Source organism: Mandrillus leucophaeus, unplaced genomic scaffold, assembly GCF_000951045.1.
Source record: "Mandrillus leucophaeus isolate KB7577 unplaced genomic scaffold, Mleu.le_1.0 Scaffold213, whole genome shotgun sequence".
NCBI classification, from domain to species: Eukaryota; Metazoa; Chordata; class Mammalia; order Primates; family Cercopithecidae; genus Mandrillus; species Mandrillus leucophaeus.
This window is the reverse complement of record NW_012102177.1, coordinates 1,993,120-2,011,964: the sequence shown is the minus strand read 5'-3', so window position 1 is coordinate 2,011,964 and position 18,845 is coordinate 1,993,120. Positions and strand designations below refer to the sequence as shown.

The 18,845-nt window shown below is 41.6% G+C and overlaps 1 protein-coding gene across 2 annotated transcripts in view; it reads right to left on the bottom strand.

Annotated features, from left to right (window-relative positions):
• UGGT1 (UDP-glucose glycoprotein glucosyltransferase 1) overlaps positions 1-18,845 on the bottom strand; it is a 108,125-nt gene that overhangs the window by 9,612 nt on the left and 79,668 nt on the right. For both annotated transcript variants that reach the window (XM_011980501.1, XM_011980500.1), the window contains exons 27-38: positions 13,820-13,922; positions 12,922-13,001; positions 11,240-11,429; positions 10,072-10,230; positions 9,178-9,263; positions 7,160-7,244; positions 6,123-6,211; positions 5,463-5,567; positions 4,149-4,233; positions 2,948-3,130; positions 1,741-1,901; positions 253-367 (exon numbers count right to left, since the gene is read on the bottom strand). In XM_011980501.1, the coding sequence (XP_011835891.1) occupies positions 253-367; positions 1,741-1,901; positions 2,948-3,130; positions 4,149-4,233; positions 5,463-5,567; positions 6,123-6,211; positions 7,160-7,244; positions 9,178-9,263; positions 10,072-10,230; positions 11,240-11,429; positions 12,922-13,001; positions 13,820-13,922 (1,441 nt within the window). The remainder of the gene's footprint in view (positions 1-252; positions 368-1,740; positions 1,902-2,947; positions 3,131-4,148; positions 4,234-5,462; positions 5,568-6,122; positions 6,212-7,159; positions 7,245-9,177; positions 9,264-10,071; positions 10,231-11,239; positions 11,430-12,921; positions 13,002-13,819; positions 13,923-18,845) is intronic.

Genomic DNA, 18,845 nt, shown 5'->3' with positions numbered 1-18,845 from the left:
TGGTTCAGAGAGGCAGCATCCTCCTTCCATCTCTCTCCCCAGCCAGCATCAGATCTATGACATTTTCATGCTGATACGTCTTCTCTTGAGGGCAGATAAAAATCTCTCTCACACATACACGCACACACACACCATGAAAAAACAAGACACCGTCTTGAGAGGAGAGGATTGAGGACACAAATAATACTTCATTTTCTGATGCAACTCTGTATACCCGCCACTCACAGTTAACCATAAAAAATGGACACTTACTTGATCAAGATTTGAAAGGCTGTTAGGGTCCTGACTCAGACCTTGGTACTGTCCCCTGAGTCTGTCACCAGCAGCTATTTTCCTAAACTTCTTCAGATCCACAACATATAGTGCACTGAACAAAGAAGACCCGCTTGTTACAACCAACCATGGAATACAACAGGAAAACTAAACCCCATGAATAATGGAACAGGCCACTAGCCAAATATTCTGGCTTTTCTTTGAAAAGGTATGCTGCAGCCCTACCGTGGAGTTAAAGTGTGCTGCTTTAAGATCTCTAAGAAAGTCACTGCAAAATCTATCCTGTGCCATGCTTTTGTTACTGTTCCATATTTGCCATCCAAAAGAAGTAATAAAAGATTTCTAGCAAATGCGGCAGTAATAAAAGCCATAGTAACTGGTAACTATTATTCAATGATACCCTGATGATGTCTTCAATGTTACAAGGGGGAAAAAATCCCAGAGTGTTTCAGTCCTTAACAGTTCTTTTGGACCAGGACTGTAAAGAATGAAGCCGCCATCACTACACCCCAGCGGTGATGCATGAGCCGCTTTCTACAGGCTCCTCTTCCCTGCACGTCTTCAAATCACACTTCTCGCAGAGAAGAGAATGGAGTGCTCATTAGAAATGTCACAACGCACACAGTTCGACCTAAAAGGTCTACTTCGAGGAATTTATCCCACAAACATATCTGAGATATGAAAAATAATTTATTCACTGCAACATGGTAGGTCATAGGAAAAAACTATAAATAACACTCACGCACTGGAATAATATGCAGCTATGAAAAGGAATCAGGTCTCTTTCTATTCACTGAGAAGATGTATATGACATTAAGTTAAAAAAAAAAAAAAGCCAAGTTACAAAATGTATAAATAGGTAGCATATTTTGTGTGAAAAAAGAATACACATTCACAGCTGTTTCTGTAAGAATTAAGAAAATCTGGAAAGACAGACAGTCAAAAGTTGGGAGGTTATCTGTTGTGAGAACAGGAACTGAGTAGGAAAGAGAGAGACAGGATTAGGACTTTCTTTTACACTGTGTATTTTATTTTATTTATTTTTATTTTTATTTTTTTGAGATGGAGTCTCTCTCCGTCACCCAGGCTGGAGTACAGTGGCGTGATCTCAGCTCACTGCAACCTCGGCCTCCCAGGTACAAGCAGTTCTCCTGCCTTAGCCTCCCGAGTAGCTGGAATTACAGGTGCCCATCACCACGCCCAGCTAATTTTTGTATTTTTAGTAGAGACAGGGTTTTGCCCTGTTGGCCAGGCTGGTCTTGAACTCCTGACCTCAGGTGATCTGCCTGCCTAGGCATCGCAAACTGCTGGGATTACAGGCATGAGCCACTGCGCCCAGCCACTGTGTATTTTTTATAATTTTTATTTTTCAACCATACCAATGTATTACCTATTCACAATTTTAACCACACAAAATCAATTTTAGGAAAACCCCATCACGGTGTTAGGAGTGCTTCTTTTCAGTACCTGATATGATACTTTCGCCCAGCTAAATGACTGGCCCAGTACCCTGACTTCCAGAACCTGTAGCCGTCCATTTCTCTTCGGCTGTCACAGAAGGGAGTGTAACCGTAAGGAGCACCATCCAAACTGAAATCTCTCAGCTCTTTCAGATCTGTTCGGACAATCTGGAGGATATCGAGAGTCATTCGTTAAGCAACCATGCAGACGGCTCTAATGCCGTTTCCTTAAGATACAGAGTGGCTCGCTGAAGGCAGCATGGAAGGCTGCTCAGTGGTGAGTGGCACAGGCACTGCCGGCAGATGGACTTTGCTTCCTCCACTTGTTAGTAGGTTGACTCACTAACATATAAGACGCTTAGCAAGGTGTGTGGGAGTAGGAATAAAACAAATTTCAATTGCTTAGGCTTTCTGTGCCTCAGTTTCTTCATCTATAAAATGGAGATAATGACAGTACCTATGTCATGGGGTTGCTGGGAGGATTATGTAAGTTTAACACATGGATGGACAGATGTAGAATAATGCCTTGCCCATCTTAAGTACTCAACAAGGATTAAATGTGGCTATGTTAGAATCAGGAAGGCACACTTCAGGCTGAGCCAGTGGAAGAGAATTCCAAAGAGGTGAGTGAAGTCTCCGTCCCAGTGACTTTCACACACATTACATCCTTCCACTCAGGTGGCTGACTCAGGTTTCCGCCCGCCTGGGCTGAAGTGGAAGGCTGTGGGCAGAAATGCATTTACGCTGTTGGAGTTTGTACGTTCTAAAATCACATGTTCCCTTTCATTAAGTCAAACCCTGACAGCTGGAAGAATATCCGGAGGTTCCCTATTGCCAAAGCCATGCATCCACTTAAGTTTTGTCTATTACCCGTGACAATAACTCCTACCTTTTGGGCAGATAATTAGAGATGATGGCAAGCACTGCTAAACGTTAATTTTCTAATTTTTACTTTTCAAGTTAAATGAATTAAGTCAGATACAAAATTGCACACATCATGTTATCACAATGATGTTAAAAAGACAGAGAAAAAGATGTAAAGGAGATAAGCTAAATGTTTAAAAAGTGATCACATTTGTGTGATACATATTTCCATATTTTCTAAATGTAAAATAAGCATGTCCTTTTCCATAACTGGAAAAAAATACCATTTAAAAAGAAGCAATTTGTTGCTTTTAATACAAACTGTCAAAACTTGGCCTTTAAGGGCCTACCTGATCCGCATCCACAAACAGGAACTTGTCAACAACTAGTGGGAAAAGCACATCCAGGAAGAGGATCTTGTAACCCCAGATGATACGCTGTTTTTCAGTCTGTTGATGAAGCCATCGGGGCCATTTGTACTGAACAAGCTCATACTGAAAATTGTATTCGTTTGCCATGTAAGGTATAAACTCCTGTTTTGAGACATGGGAACAACAAAGAATCATTTCTTCGGATTAAGAAAACTGCTTTCATAATGTAAGCCAACCACCATGATACGGGACAAATAAAACACATTTACCAAAACAGTGGTCTTACAAAGACTGGCCCTGACCCACTCATGACTATAGAGAAGAACAGATATAAACCTGTGTGAAATCCCCATTTCTTTATGACTTCTGGTCACCACATGAAATCAGAGAATGTTCAAGAGAAGGATTTTAGATGTACATCCCTCTGTGTGTGTTTTTACCGCACATGAACTTTAAGTCCATTTGTCTGAACTTGACTTCAGTAAGGCATTTACTGAGCTTGATGACAAGCCTTCCTCAAGGCCAGATCTAATCCGGGGAATAACACTGCAAAGCCAGAACTCTGGACAAATATGTTGCCCTTTATGAATAAGTCTTTCAGATTCTAAGTACAAGTACCTTTAGGGGGCCAGCAGGAAAGTGCTTATCAAGGAGAATGGTTATTGAATATATTAAAAGTCATTTAGTAAATTCTACAGGAAAAAAAAGGATGCAAATAAATCAACTTAGATGACAAATACTGGCAGATATAAATAATGCAGAAAGCATTCCAAGGACGTGTTTTGTTTTGCACAGAGGAAGCATGACTTCCATACATCATCTGGGAGTGGTTCATGCTCACACCAGTCATGCTCCTGAATGTAAACCATTGCTGTGCTTTCTAACTGAAAGCAAGCACGCAGGCTTCCGAGGAAGGAAATGTTATCTCATAAGACACCGCTCCTAATAACAACAACAACACGCTCTCCTACTATATTATCCAAGTTTTTAAACACAATTTAACTGTTTCCCTCAAACAGACCAATCTGGAAGAATAATCAAAATAGAAATATGCAACCAAATTAGGGTATCTTAGTAAATGGAAAATTTGCTAAAGTATACAGATAAAACAAAAGTCATGAAACATATACAGTAAATATCTCCTTAATAAGAATGTTTTCCCTTCCTCTGCAAAACAAACCTTAAATGTGGGGGACAAGTAATTCTTCAAGAACCAGAACTTCACAGGAGTCCTGGTATTCTTCAGCACGGATAGCATCATTATGCTGCCAAACAAAAGCAGAAAATTAATAATAGTTTTCCAATGGGATTTAACCTCCACATGATGTAGAGTCAATCACGAGACACCTAAATGCTCTTTATGGCAGAGCTAACTAATGGCTCAATTAGGCAGAGGGAGATGCTCAGTGATGGAAAATGAAAAACTGTACTTACTCCAGCTTATGAAGTTATCACTGAAAAGAAGGGGCATTCCTCACCTACAAAACTACACTTAACTGACAGAGGCAAATGTTTTAATTCTGTTACACCTCTAAATAAACTGCTTCATGAACTGATATGTTGGTTATGGTCCAGATGAACACTGGAGATGGGGGTAACTGACATCACTCTCCAAACCCCTGTCACACACAGCAGCATCTGGTGCTGAGGGAAGAATGTGTAACCACAGCGCCTCCTGCAGCCTACACAGAGGTCCTGCTTCAGAGAGGAAGGCTACCAGCTCCCGCCTCCTTACTCAGAAAACAAAACCACATTTATGAACCGAGGAATTTAATCAAATTCAGTTGTTATTAGTGTCACTATTTTAGGTAGGCTACTATTTCTTGGAAATAAGAGGGCTAAAAATATGAAAAATGACATTTTGATTTTCTATACTAGATCTGTAGTGAAAAATTAAGAGTGAACAGAGCCCTGGCAATGAGAAAAGTGACTCTCAGGCCTTCCTGACACTGTAACAAGGCACTCCCGAGTGCCTCTGGTCACCACTACATCAGTCAGCCCTGGCCTGTGGCCTCTTCTGCCTCTAGCTGTGAGACCTTAGACAAGTCCCTTCACACTTGAGGCCTCAACCTGTTTATAAAATAGAAGTGTTCGTATGAAAGAACTGAGGTCTCTCCTGGCTCTAAAATCCTGTGAATCTTTAGAAGGCAGCGAAGTACCATGGTTCTGTTCTCATTCTATTCTCTATGTCAACCTCCCAATCTCTGGGTTAAGCAATGTTTGGCAGGCAGTAAACATTAGCACAGTCTATGAAGGTGTACAGTGATGTTAAAAGGCTACAGCCTTGTAATATCCAGAGGCACTCACTACATAGCTCAACTTCACAGAGATGACGGGATCAAAACAAATCAAATTATAAATGGGAAGCCAGTCACAATGCTCAGAGTGCTTCAAAGACACAGAAGTATGAGCAGAATCCCATAAAACCTTTCCTCTCTAAGTAAGAACACTGACAAATTCATTCATACATAATGAAATCATCAACAAGACTGACCGAAGAAATCTTTCGTAGAGATGACCAGATGCAACGGAGAAAATATTAATTATGTCATCTTTATCTTGCTTCATTTCCTCAGCCTTCTGTCCTCCTGTAAAGCCCCTATAACAATAAGAGTAAAAACAAGACTACTTGAAATACTGGTACAGACACACAGCCTTTTAAAGTAAGAGGAAAGAGATGGCGCTTCCCATCTTTCCCTAGCAGGTGAGCTGCAGCAGGAGCGGTTATGAAGCTTCCCTCACATCCTGGAGAGAGCACGAGACCGACAAAACCAACCTATGGGAAAACAAAAAGAATGTTCACTCCCTGACAGTGTTGCTTTAGGAAGAGACTGAACACAGGCTGCACCAGAATACAACTTACACAACGGGAAGTCAACTGAGCAGGGAGCAGTCAAATTTCCAAAGAGCAAGAACAGGTAATGAGAGTCACAAAGTATGGAGCAGAAGTAACTTCCCCATTAGGAGACACGAACCTCTTTTGGATTAATCAAGTGAAAATACTCATCTATGCCAAATATAAGTGTGAGACGCAGCTGCACGAAGTAGAATGTGAAAGGCCCAGACGGGATCCCAAGATGCAAAAAGAAGGGATGGACGGTGCTAATATCTCAGTTTTTCCTTAAAAACGTAACTCTTTACAATGTCAATTTACCATTTGAAGGAATCCCAAAATCCAGATTCATTCTCACTCGTTCCATCACTCAGCAAGTCTTCGTTCACCATATCTGCCTTCTTCTGAACCTGCAATCAAACATGACAAACCTTACTCCCAGTATGTCTCCTAGGCGTAAAACTGCCTCTCACTGGGTGTACACTGTGAGCCTGTCATCAACAGGGAATTATCAATCAGTTCTCTCACAAACAGGCACGACCCCACCCAGAGTCTAGAAGGATTCAACAGAAGTATCTCCACCAGGACATTCACATCATAACCTTATGTGAGGAGACAGCAACCACTTTTAATGAGACGAACCCCATTTTCAGCTTGCAACATAGGCAGAGAGCCGCAAACTCAACTGTGCAGTGAAATCAGAAGCACGATTCAATGAGCCAACAGCTAGTTCCAGGGAAGAGTGTGGTGCTGGGGCGCTAGCTGTTGGGAGGGAGGTGTTTCATGCTATGACCAGTTTTCAGATTCACTGGCACAAACAGGGGTTTCTTCTTGGCAGCACAGTGGCCATTTTTCTGCTCGACTATGCATGGCCTATTCTAGGTTTCACTGTGTGTAATGATCATTTATTCCAGAATACACTGTACTTGAATTTAAGGTACTAAACGCTTCAACATTCAGAGAACGGAAAGTAGAAGTCGTTCTCTGAATGTTCTGGAAGTAGAAATTAAATAGGACTATCATTTTATTACTGAAAATTTTCATGGCCATTTCTCCCAATATTCTGAGAAGAGAATCATCAACAATACTATGAATTGTGGCTATATAAACAACATAGCATCTGTGAGAATATTTTATAGAAAATGGGACATGTTCTGCACACTGAGATTACCCAAAAGGTACAATCTTCCAGTTGAGGAAAGCCACAAACTCACACTTACCAAGACATTTTGTCTTAAAGCAGTATCCCTGTAACTGCCATAGCAAATTCCAAAGACACTCTTGGGCTGGTTCCAAGATACATATTTTTACATGACAGCTGTCCAATAACAGAATGCTACTACTTTTACCAAACTCACCTTCACTTTAATAATTTTGCTTTTGAAGTTGTTGAGGACGATAACCACATCATCAGCATCAGGGGGAGAATCGGTGCCATCATGGCTTTGCGAGAAAAGAAAGGTCAATATTTACAAGGTACAATTCTCAAAAGGCAGCAAATGCTCTCAGAGCATCTGAGTCCATCATCCTTCTCATAAAGGAGTTTTCCAGATCCAACTATCTTCTTGCTCCTTAAGCTCCTTCAAGCTGCACAGAAGCACGTGTTGAAATCTCTCTTTATATAAGGTGCATGCCCAAACCTCCTTCGTGAGTCCTCTTTCAAACTACCCATCACGCAGTGAGAGGAACCGATGTGTGGAAACCACATGGTGAGTACTAAACAAATGCCTCTGTTCAGAAGCTCTGAGCCAAGCAGTGTCTTTGGTAAAGGAGTGCAGGGGGAAAAGGACCCCTGAACCATTACTGGAACCACACTGCTTCCATTTTTTTGTTTGTTTGTTTGTTTTTTGAGACAGAGTCTTGCTCTGTCACCCTGGAGTGCAAGTGGAGCAACCTCAGCTCAATGCAACCTCCACCTCCAGGTTCAAGTGATTCTCCTGCTTCAGCCTTCAGGTAGCTGAGTTTACAGGCGCCCACTACCACATCTGGCTAATTTCTGTATTCTAGTAGAGACAGGGTTTCACCATATTGGCTAGGCTGGTCTCAAACTCCTGACCTCAAGTGATCCACCCTCCTCAGCCTCCCAAAGTGTTGGGATTACAGGCATGAGCCATCACGCCCGGCCACTACTCTTTAACTGGAACAGTGTTGTAAAGAAAATCTGCTTGCTATTTCTGCCTGGAGGCAACAATCAGTCAACAACAGGCCCTGTACTCAACTCAGTGTCTATACGCTATGAGAAGAACTACAACAAACTCTATTTGCAGGCAGACAGGAGCAGAGGAAGAAAAATTAAATTTATGTTTCCCTATTAATCAACAGCAATGCCTAAAATTTCCAGTCACCAAATTTCAAGGTGCGGAAAGTGATAATTACAACATGAACTCACTGCATTTGCTGTCAGCTAGCAGAGAGTGGGGTTCTCAGACAAAGGAAGATTCTGCGGGGGGGAGCCCTGAACAGCTAGGAAGAGGGGGCACCACGCTCCTGGGAAGGGGAGGGCTGGCAAGGGCCACGGCATCCAAAAGGGAAGGAGTTTGGAAGTGCATCCAAAATTTTGTAAAACCTTATCTGAAGAAAATGTTATTTGGAAAAAAAACCTTCTACTGTTTACAATGGTGTTATTATAACACAGAATGCTTCTCTTTCCTAGGTAAGAACCAGGCACTAATCCACTGTTTCATGTGTGTCACTATGGAGCTAATTAAGGCAAGGATATACTATAGGGTGCTTCAAATGTGCCCTAATGGAAATCATCACCTAAACAAACTGGCAGGAGGTCTTTTCACACAGCTTAAAACTAATTTAAATTGTGTTAAGCAGAATTTATATCAAACTCTTTTAAAGGCAACATAATTATTTTTAAACTAATAAATATGTGCAGTACACCTTAAGGTAAAAGCTGGCCACAGAGGGAATGTTCTTACTATACCACCACAGACCAAGGAAGACCACACGAACAGCACGAAGTTTCCATGTACAGTGCATGTGCACATCACTCAGGGTCAACACACACACTCCCTGGGCAGAAAAGTTTGGCTGTTCTTTCTTTCTTTTCTCCTTTCTTCAAGTTTCTCATCTGCCTGTCTATGAGCTGCATCACAGTGATAGAATGATTAGATTCTGGGATATTGTTAGCACAAAGGAATAATTAAAGAATAAAGCCTGACTATACTCATTAGCATCTATACCTCTTATTATCTAATTCTACTCTAACAATTCTTCTCTATTTAATTTCCTGGGAAAACCACGGTTTCATCACACATACAACTGCAAATTAAATTCAGGTTGCCTGACTGCCAGGGTAGAATTCAATTAGAGCTACTGCTCATTTCTAAATGTTCTGGGAAAATGTACCTGCATCACTTACTCCTACCTGTAAATTCTATAAATATCTTCAGAGCGTCCCTTCCTAAGTCTGAGGATCCAAGCTCCTGGGTTGGCTTTCAGCTGAAAGTAGCCCTAGGACAAGAAGAAAAGTCCAATGTTAGCTCTCTTCAAAACACCAAAATGCTATTTCTGAGGAACAGTTACTTCTATCTCTGAAATATCAATCAACTATAATGTGAATAACACAGTAAACAAATCAATGTAACTCTTAAAAAACCAAAACTACACATTAAAACCTCTAGCACAGGCCAGGTGCGGTGGCTCACGCCTGTAATCCCAGCACTTTGGGAGGCCACGGCAGGTGGACCACTTGAGGTCAGCAGTTCGAGACCAGCCTGGCTAACATGGTGAAACCCCATCTCTACTAAAAAAGCACAAAAATTAGCTGGGCGTGGTGGTGGGTGCCTATAATCCCAGCTACTCAGGAGGCTGGGGCAGGAGAATCGCTTGAACCTGGGAGGTGGGGGTTGCAGTGAGCCGAGATCACACCACGGAACTCCAGCCTGGGCAGGAGTCTCAAAAACAACAACAAAAATCTGGTACAATAAAGGCCAGTCGCACCAAGAAATCAGGGAAGAATCAACGTGTGATGCGTGAATTTAAGTGTCGCACTTCCAAAGAAAAGAAAAAGGCTGCCAGTTCGTGAGCAATCTATTTTCAGGAGCCAATTCAGTTATAGTATTCCAGCATGTTTTTTCTTTCGACATGTAATTCCAACCTACAAATTTAGCTGAACTAATGATTTCTATATTGACCAAATTCACCCCATAATGAATTTTAATCTCACTCTGTGGTTAAGAATGCTAACTGCTCCATCGTAAATTACAGGGCCCATAATAACGTAACTACAATATCGCTATCTGATGAATAGATTATTTACCAGATTGGCCATAACAATGGTGTCCACGATGACCGGGTTGGCTGAAGTTCCTAAGGTAAACTGCAGTCCCCGTGGAGGCTGGCCTGTGGTGATGTCGTAGCAATGACCTTCCAGTAACAGGTACTCCAGCTCATACTCAGCAGCCACTATACTGTCCACCTGCAAGCCAAAATCCAATCACTTGAATGCACTCAGAGACAACATGAATAAATCTGAAATGCATTATGCAACGTAAAGGAAGCAGACAAAAAGGACTTACATAATATATGATCATATTTTAAGAAATTCAAGAAAAGACAAAACTATAATGACAGAAAGCAGATCAGTTGCTGCCTGAAACCAGGCGAGAGGAGGCTAATGTCTGCAAAGGGGTATAAAATAACTTTTGGGGTAATGGAAATGTTCTGCATCTTGGCTATGGTGGTAGTTAATGACTGCATACAATTATAAAAACTGGGTTGGAAAGAGAAAGGAGAAAAAAAAATAACGAAGTTACTCTAAAAATATGAATGAGGATAAGACACTAAACGCTGAAAAAAATTAAAGACCTATATGCAAAGACATTCTGTAGTCACATATCAGTAGAAAAACTTGCACACAACATTCATAGCAGCATTATTTACAACAGCCAAAAAGTAAAAACAACCCAAACGTCCATTCGTGAAAGGATAAATAAAATGTGCTATGTCCATAAATGAAATATTATCTAGCAAGTTAAAAAGAATGAAGCATCGATACATACTACAACATGGATGAATCTTGAAAACAATCTGTTACGTGAGAGCAGCCAGCTACAGAAGACCACATTTGATTCTATTCAGACAAAATGTCAGAACAGGCAAATCCACAGAGATAGAAAGTAGATTAGCAGTTGCCAGGGGCTGGGGAAATGGAGAGTGACTGCTAATGAGTATGGGGCCTTTGCTGGGGATGCTGAAAACATTTTAAAATTACATAGTGGTGATGGCTGCACAACTCTGTGAGGACACTAACACCTCTCAACTGTACACGTTGAGGAAAATCTTATGGTACATGAGTTCCATGTGAACAAAGCTGTTGTTTTAAAAAATATCATCCCTGAACACTGACGTCTCAGAGGCCCCCTAGACTGGGATTCAATCTGCTCTATTACACATGATTAGGTATTTGGAAGCAATGATAGTCTTACCTCTTCTAAATAAATATTATCAAGATCATATGGTGTTCTGACAGATTCTACCATCCAGCTTTCAGGTGTGTTCAAATTCAAAGTGAACAGTGGAGACTGAGGCATATCCAAAAATTTTGCTATTGGACCCTTAGCAAAACTATTGTCTGAAGTGAAAGAAATCTCTGGTTCTAAGACATAACGGTAAAAGCTGAAATTGAAAAGGAAAGTGTTAGATATTTTTCTATGTGACAACGGTACTTGAGTGTACAAGCCCTTACACAGGTAAACAACTGGTTAAAACAAATTAGATTTGGAGGAGTACCCTTCCAGATTGGGAAACGTGTTTCCAAAACCATCTTTGACCTAATGATGCCTCCTGTGGTTGCTACAGATGCAAGAAAAGGCAAACAAGGACAGCACTGAGGAGGAGGCCACTCTTTCACATGGATGGCCGTCAGGGTCACAATTAGGTCCTGGGCATTTTCCTCCCTTCAGGGAGGATTCATTTTTCTCTTTAAAACCAATTCCTAAAAGCTGATTGGACTCCCAGGCTAGTCCTGAAAACACTAATAATTTAAACGTTTCCCCTGTACAAGAATAACGGTGGAAGCTGGGAACCCTTTGGTTACTTGCAAATGCTGTTTCAATCCACCTAGAAGCTAACCTATAAAATACAGCACACTGGCAAGTTAGAAATTTCCCACAGCCACAACACTAACTGCTTTTTGTATCACTTTTTTCATAAATAACCATTCCTAAACTCATGACAATATACAGCTAAGCAAGCTTCCTCTAACATGTATATTCCAACTTGAAATGAATATTCTTCTCTCTTTTTTTTTTTTTGAGACGGAGTCTTGCTCAGTCGCCCAGGCTGGAGTGTGGTGGCGCAATCTCGGCTCACTGCAAGCTCCGCCTCCCGGGTTCCCCGCCTCCCGGGTTCTCCTGCGTCAGCCTCCTGAGTAGCTGGGACTACAGACGCCCGCCACTACGCCCGGCTAGTTTTTTTTTGGATTTTTAGTAGAGACGGAGTTTCACTGTGTTAGCCAGGATGGTCTCGATCTCCTGACCTCGTGATCCGCCCATCTCGGCCTCCCAAAGTGCTGGGATTACAGGCGTGAGCCACCGTGCTTGGCCAATATTCTTCTTTTAAGAAGAAAAGCACAAATGGGGCCAGGCATGGTGGCTCATACCTGTAAACCCAGCACTTTGGGAAGTGAGGCAGATGGATCACCTGAGGTCAAGAGTTCGAGACCAGCCTGGTCAACATGGTGAAACCCCGTCTCTACTAACAATACAAAAACTAGCTGGGCGTTATAGTGTGCACCTGTAATCCCAGCTAGTAAGGAGGCTGAAGCAGGAGAATCGCTTGAACCCGGGAGGCAGAGGCTGCAGTGAGCCAAGATCATGCCACTGCACTCCAGTCTGGGTGACAGAGCAAGACTCCATCTCGGGGAAAAAAAAAAAAAAAAGAAAAGGCACAAATGCAAGCAGCCTGGATTAATGCCACCTAAATGCTACAAACACACTATGTTCCTAGAACTTCTGATTACAGTGAAATCTGGCAAAACTGAACATTTAGTAAATGACTATTTCAAACATGATGTCCACCTATAAATCCATCTGATTCTCCGACATGCAATATCAGACCTTGGATTCAGTACTATTCTTCAACTGTTTTCTTACATAGCATGTTTTACCTTTTTAAAGGCATGTCGGAAAGTTTGGATTGGCAGTTCATAAATACTCTCAGATTCATGTTTATCAGCTGAGCCAAAACCTAGAAGGAAAACCAGATGACAAAATACTTAGGATTTGTTTCTTCAGAAATTTATTATTTGACACTGAGATATTAATATCTCAAGAAAAGATATAAAGATAACAGCCATAGAGTCTGCACTGGAGAAACTTCTGGAAAACACAACTCTACTGCACAATCTACATCACACATACATAGGACGTAGCCAAAAATAATGGGAAGTAGGCTGCTGCAGCTCACTGCTCCTCACACAAAGGCAGTTCCTGCGGGGAAGCAGCAGGCAGATCGTGGAAAAACCACAGGTCTCAGAGTCACCACTGACATGCCAAACGATGAAAAAACAGAGATACCAACACTCACAAAAAAGGTTAGGGATTTATTCGGCAATGAATGTTGGACTGACTGTCTTTGTCAAAGCTCTTTTAAATGTCCTAAAATTGTAACACACTATACATGTCTAAAACACATGCCAAAACAAATAATCCATGGCAGTTATAAAAAAGGAAAAATGAAAAAGCATATTTATTTTACCTCTTTGCCATTATAAATTAAAATACAGCACAACTTAATTCCAGGATGTTTTACTGTAAATGAGGATGTTAATCACTTTTTTAAATTACATGAGGCAGCCACCCACATTTGCACCAACGTTCCAGGGCTGTGAAGCTGTTTCAGAGCCACTGTCAATCTTTGTGAAGACTGCTCTGCCCTAGAACCCCATATAGCATTGTCCAGTGCCTGCTGAAGGTAACTCAAGGAAAATGAAGCTCTCAGTGAATTTCAGAGCATGTGACAACTTCAAACAAAGGTGATGTGCACTGCCTGCACAGCGTTCCTACCAAGAGCAAGGGAGCAAGTCTCTGCGCTTCTCTGGTGACAGGGTCAACGACAGCCACGACATCAAAGTACGTCTCCCCTTCCTTTGGCCTCAGTTTAATTGCACTGAAAGATCAAAAGGATAAAACATTAACCTGGAGGACACAGGAAACAAAAGCTTTTTTTGTACAATGTAACCTTCAACCTTCTTAGCATTTCAAAGAACTTTAGATCTAGAAAGACTAGACCTTGATAATGGCCAACTATATGATTCTGTCTATCCTAAAGATTGCAAAACCTTAATAATGGATCTGAAATGGATTGAAAGGTCCATGGAAAGAGAGGAAGAACAGCTTGAAATTTTATTTAACCAAAAACTGAGAAAAGCTACTGAAGTTAGCTTGTGATAGTCATTAAACATTATGCCAATTTTTACTTCTTGGCAAGAAGAGTACGAAGAGAAAAGGAATAAATCAATTTTTAAAAAATAATAAAAGAGCATTCCAGAAAACCTGCAAAGCAAAGAAAAAGGAAAAATATAATCACAAAATATTCACTATCTCAGCCCACTTAGCTGCATCTCTATGTAATCCTTTCTAGATCCCTGTATAAACATTAGTTGTAGATACAGATTAGCAATTTCAAAACAGTTTCCTTCCATCTCCCACTACTGTAGCATAAAGATTTCCACATGCTGTTACACAACAAGCACCCTGAATAAGAAATAATATGCTATTTTCCAAATGAAGTTGTCAGAGTTTACTCCAGCTTTTCTTTTTTTTTTTTTTTTGAGACGGAGTCTCACTCTGTCGCCCAGGCTGGAGTGCAGTGGCCGGATCTCAGCTCACTGCAAGCTCTGCCTCCCAGGTTTACGCCATTCTCCTGCCTCAGCCTCCCGAGTAGCTGGGACTACAGGCACCTGCCACCTCGCCCGGCTAGTTTTTTTGTATTTTTTAGAAGAGACGGGGTTTCACCGTGTTAGTCAGGATGGTCTCGATCTCCTGACCTCGTGATCCGCCCGCCTCGGCCTCCCAAAGTGCTGGGATTACAGGCTTGAGCCACCGCGCCCGGCATACTCCAGCTTTTCTTTACTGCTGAACATACAGATGGCTTCCAACCTGTAAACAATTTGTACGACCAACTTTCTCCACATTTGGAAATTTCTTTAGAGTCAAGGAAGTGCTAGACATGAGATGACAGAGTCAAAGGATACAAATACTTTTGTGGCTAATAAGTATTGTCAAGCACATTTCCTGAAGAACTAAACAAATTTACAAGGCCAAAAAATAAATTTCACCATATCCTTTGTCAGCATTAAGTTATAGATATTTTGCCTGTTCTTTTCCTTATTTACTTTTTTAGAGACAAGGTCTCACTCTGTGGCCCAGGCTGGAGTGCAGTGGTGTGATCGTGGTTCACTGAAGCCTCTAACGTCTGGGTTCAAATGATCCTCTCAACTTAGCCTCCTAAGTAGCTAGGACTACAGGCACATGCCACCATGCCGGGCTAATTTATATTTTTTTGTAGAGATGGGAGTCTCACTATATTGACCAGACTAGTCTCAAACTCCTGGCCTCAAGTGATCCTCCTCCCTTGGCTTCTCAAAGCGCTGGCATAAGCCACCACACCTGGTCCTTGTCTTTTTTTTGTTTTGTTTTTAAAGACAGAGTCTCGCTCATTCACCCAGCTGGGAGTACAGTGGCATGACCTCAGTTCACTGCAACCTCCACCTCCCAGGCTCAAGCAATCCTCGTGCCCCAGCACCAAAGTAGCTGGGATTACAGGCACATGGCACCATGCCCAGCTAATTTGCGTATTGTTAGTAGAGACGGTGTTTTGCCATGTTTGCCAGGCTGGTCTTGAACTCCTGGCCTCAAGTGATCTGCCTGCCTTGGCCTCCCAAAGCACTGGGATTACGGGCGTGAGTCATCATGCCCAGCCCCCTTGTCTGTTCTTAACTGAACGGTAACTTCCTGTTGCATGGACTCCCTGTGAAGTCACACTGACTTTGGTGACTTAAAAGGAGCAGGGACCTCTAATGAATGTTTAAAAGGACTCGACTTGAAAGGATTTAAAATTATACCCAATTTTTGAAAACCGTTAACTGTTTAAACCATTATAGTTTGTTTGCTCTGAACAATACTATAATGTGGTTACGATACTAACCACTACTTTTATTTTTTTACCAAACAACATTTACCTAAGTGGAATGAATACAAAAGAATACCACAAAACAGCATAACCAAGAAAACTGGAAACAATTTACATGCTCATGAAGGTTATTTCACATCTTAACTGCTTTGGAAATAACCATCAGAATAGCTTTGTGACCGTGTTGAGGTAGGTGCTTTCAATCTCTGGTATTATTAACAATTTCAGATTAAATCCACTGCCGGTGATTATTCTTCCAATACAACAAAACTTCTGTTACTCTAACACAACTGTTCTCACCGTGCGGCTCCAGAGCAGCGGCATCAGCTTCCCCTGGGCACTGGTGAGCAGCAAGACAGGATCCAACCCAGACTTACTGAATCAGAAACTCTGGGGACGGGTCCAGCAATCTGCATTTTAACAAGCTCTCTAAGTAAAATCCACATTTTGAGAGCCACTGCCCTAATATGATTTGCACCTCTCTGCTATTCTAGAATTCCAGAAGGAAAAGCTCATTAGAAAACGGCATTCTACAAAGGCTCACAAGGGAACCAGAGAGTCTCAAACAGGACTCTACACAAGAGGGTAACCTCAAGTCACGCCTGCCCACACCAGGTTTGGGGTAGAGTTTCACACATGGTCACATTCCGAGCCAGCAGTGTTCTAGGTGATCAGCAACAGGCACACCAGAAATTGACCCTGTGAGCTCCTTTACTCACCCCACATCTCCAGAACAAGAAAAAGGGACTAGAAAAAAAGCAAGGAAAGAGGAGTATTTGTGTGGAAATGGAAACAATATGAACAACATCATGTTTAAGTGTATTCACTATATTGGTCAAAGACCAGAATAAAACTAAAAGTGACAAAGACAGGAACGACATTTGGAGATTACACACATTTGCCTAGGGTGCGTAGAGTAAATGTCGAAGAACACTGTGCTCACTAGCATTAATGTACACGGGAATCCCCCACGAGCAACCTGTTAAAACGCAGACGCTCATTCCTCAGGACTGGTGTGGGTCCAAAGCCCGCATTTCCAACAGGCTCCCAGACAATGTCTTGCTGCTGCTCCATGGACCACACTTTGAGGGCAAGAATATACATAACTGACGGTTCAGATCTTTCTATTTCTAGCATAAATGAGAAACTCCTGAGTTAAATGTAATAAACATTAATTTAACTGACACAACTCCCAGTAAGAGGAATTTCTCTAATAGTAATTATAATTTGTCGCATAATAGAATTTATAATTAAGGTATTTTAATTATACAAAACATGGAGACCCACGGAGAAGAAGATTTCTATAAAGGGAAGAGGTCTTTGCTCAGGACTCGCTACCTCTGACAAGAAGGGTAAACAAGACGGCAGGCTGATTCGGAAAGGTTTCCTCCCGCTGGTGACTAATGAGTTACTACCTGAGAGTTCACAAAACCTTGAGAAAATGGGTGCAATCTGGGTGCTAATGGCCAAATTCCACAAGATTATCCAGGAGCCATAAGAATCTTCACCCACTGCTGACAACTAGTTTGTTGTGCAAACAGAGGGCCTCCATTCCAGCCTACAATCATCAAATGATCTGACCACACAAACCTCATCCCCACAAGGATTGGTCATGAGAAAACACAGGTCCACTAAACCAAAGTCCAATCCATGCCAGACTAATCAGGTCAGAATCACAGACGAGTAGGACACAGGCCTCTATATCTAAAGCCTCCCTGGGGATTCCAAGGCACAATCAGTGTACATGTATATACTTGCCAGCTACGGCAAAGGCTACATACATTACTGTGCAGGGCTCTCTCCTAGAAACAATTAAATCTAATCATGAAGAAGCAACTCAGACTGTGAGATATCCCATAAGACAACTGTCCTGGACTCTTAAAAAATGTCATCGTAAAAGACGAAAGACTAGAAAAAAAAATGGCAGAGAACTCTTCCAGATTAAAGGAGACCAAAGAGACACAACTCTGTAATATGTAATCTGGACCAAAACAAATACAAAAAACAGTTGTAGAAGGTCATTACAAAGACACCGGACACATGTGAATAGAAATTGTTTTTTAATATTACTATATCAAGGTTACATTTCTGAGGTCAGCTAACAGTACTGTGGAGAAGTCCTAGCACTCAGGATACACATGCGGGAAACGTCAGACATGTTATGTCAGGATGTCTGCAATGTATTTCCAAATGGGGCAGGAAAAAGTATGACCATGTGTGTATGCAAACATACAAATAAACTACTAATGTAGTTACTATAAGTACTACACAAACACACATCATGCACACGTGCAGATGATGGAGATAAAGCAAATGTGACACACTAACAACTGGTGAATCTAAGTGAAGGGCATTTGGATGCTCATTATATTAGTCTTTCAACTATTTCTAGGTTTTAAACTTTTCAAAACAAACAAGTGAAGAACAAAAAGGCAAACTCCTTCATTATGCTAAGCTTATTTAAAACAAAAGTTTTCGGCCAACCACCTTGGCTCACGCCTATAATCCCAGCACCTTGGGAGGCTGAGGCAGGTGAATAACTTGAGCCTAGGAGTTTGAGATCAGCCTGGGCACCACAGTGAGACCCCATCTCTATAAAAAATACAAAAATTAGCCAGGCATGGTGGCAAGCACCTGTGGTCCCTTCTACACAGGAGGTTGAGGTAGGAAGATCACCTGAGCACAGAAGGCGGAGGGTGCAGTCAGCTGAGATCACGCATCTTAGCGCAGAGGACCATCTGCGCATCTTAGCGCAGAGGACAGATTAAAACCCTGTTTTTTATTAAAAAAAAGTTTTCAATAAAAGATGAACGAGACAAGTACTTTAATAATCTGTTTATTTTATTATTATTATTATTTTGAGACAAAGTCTTGCTCTGTCTCCTAGGCACAATCTCT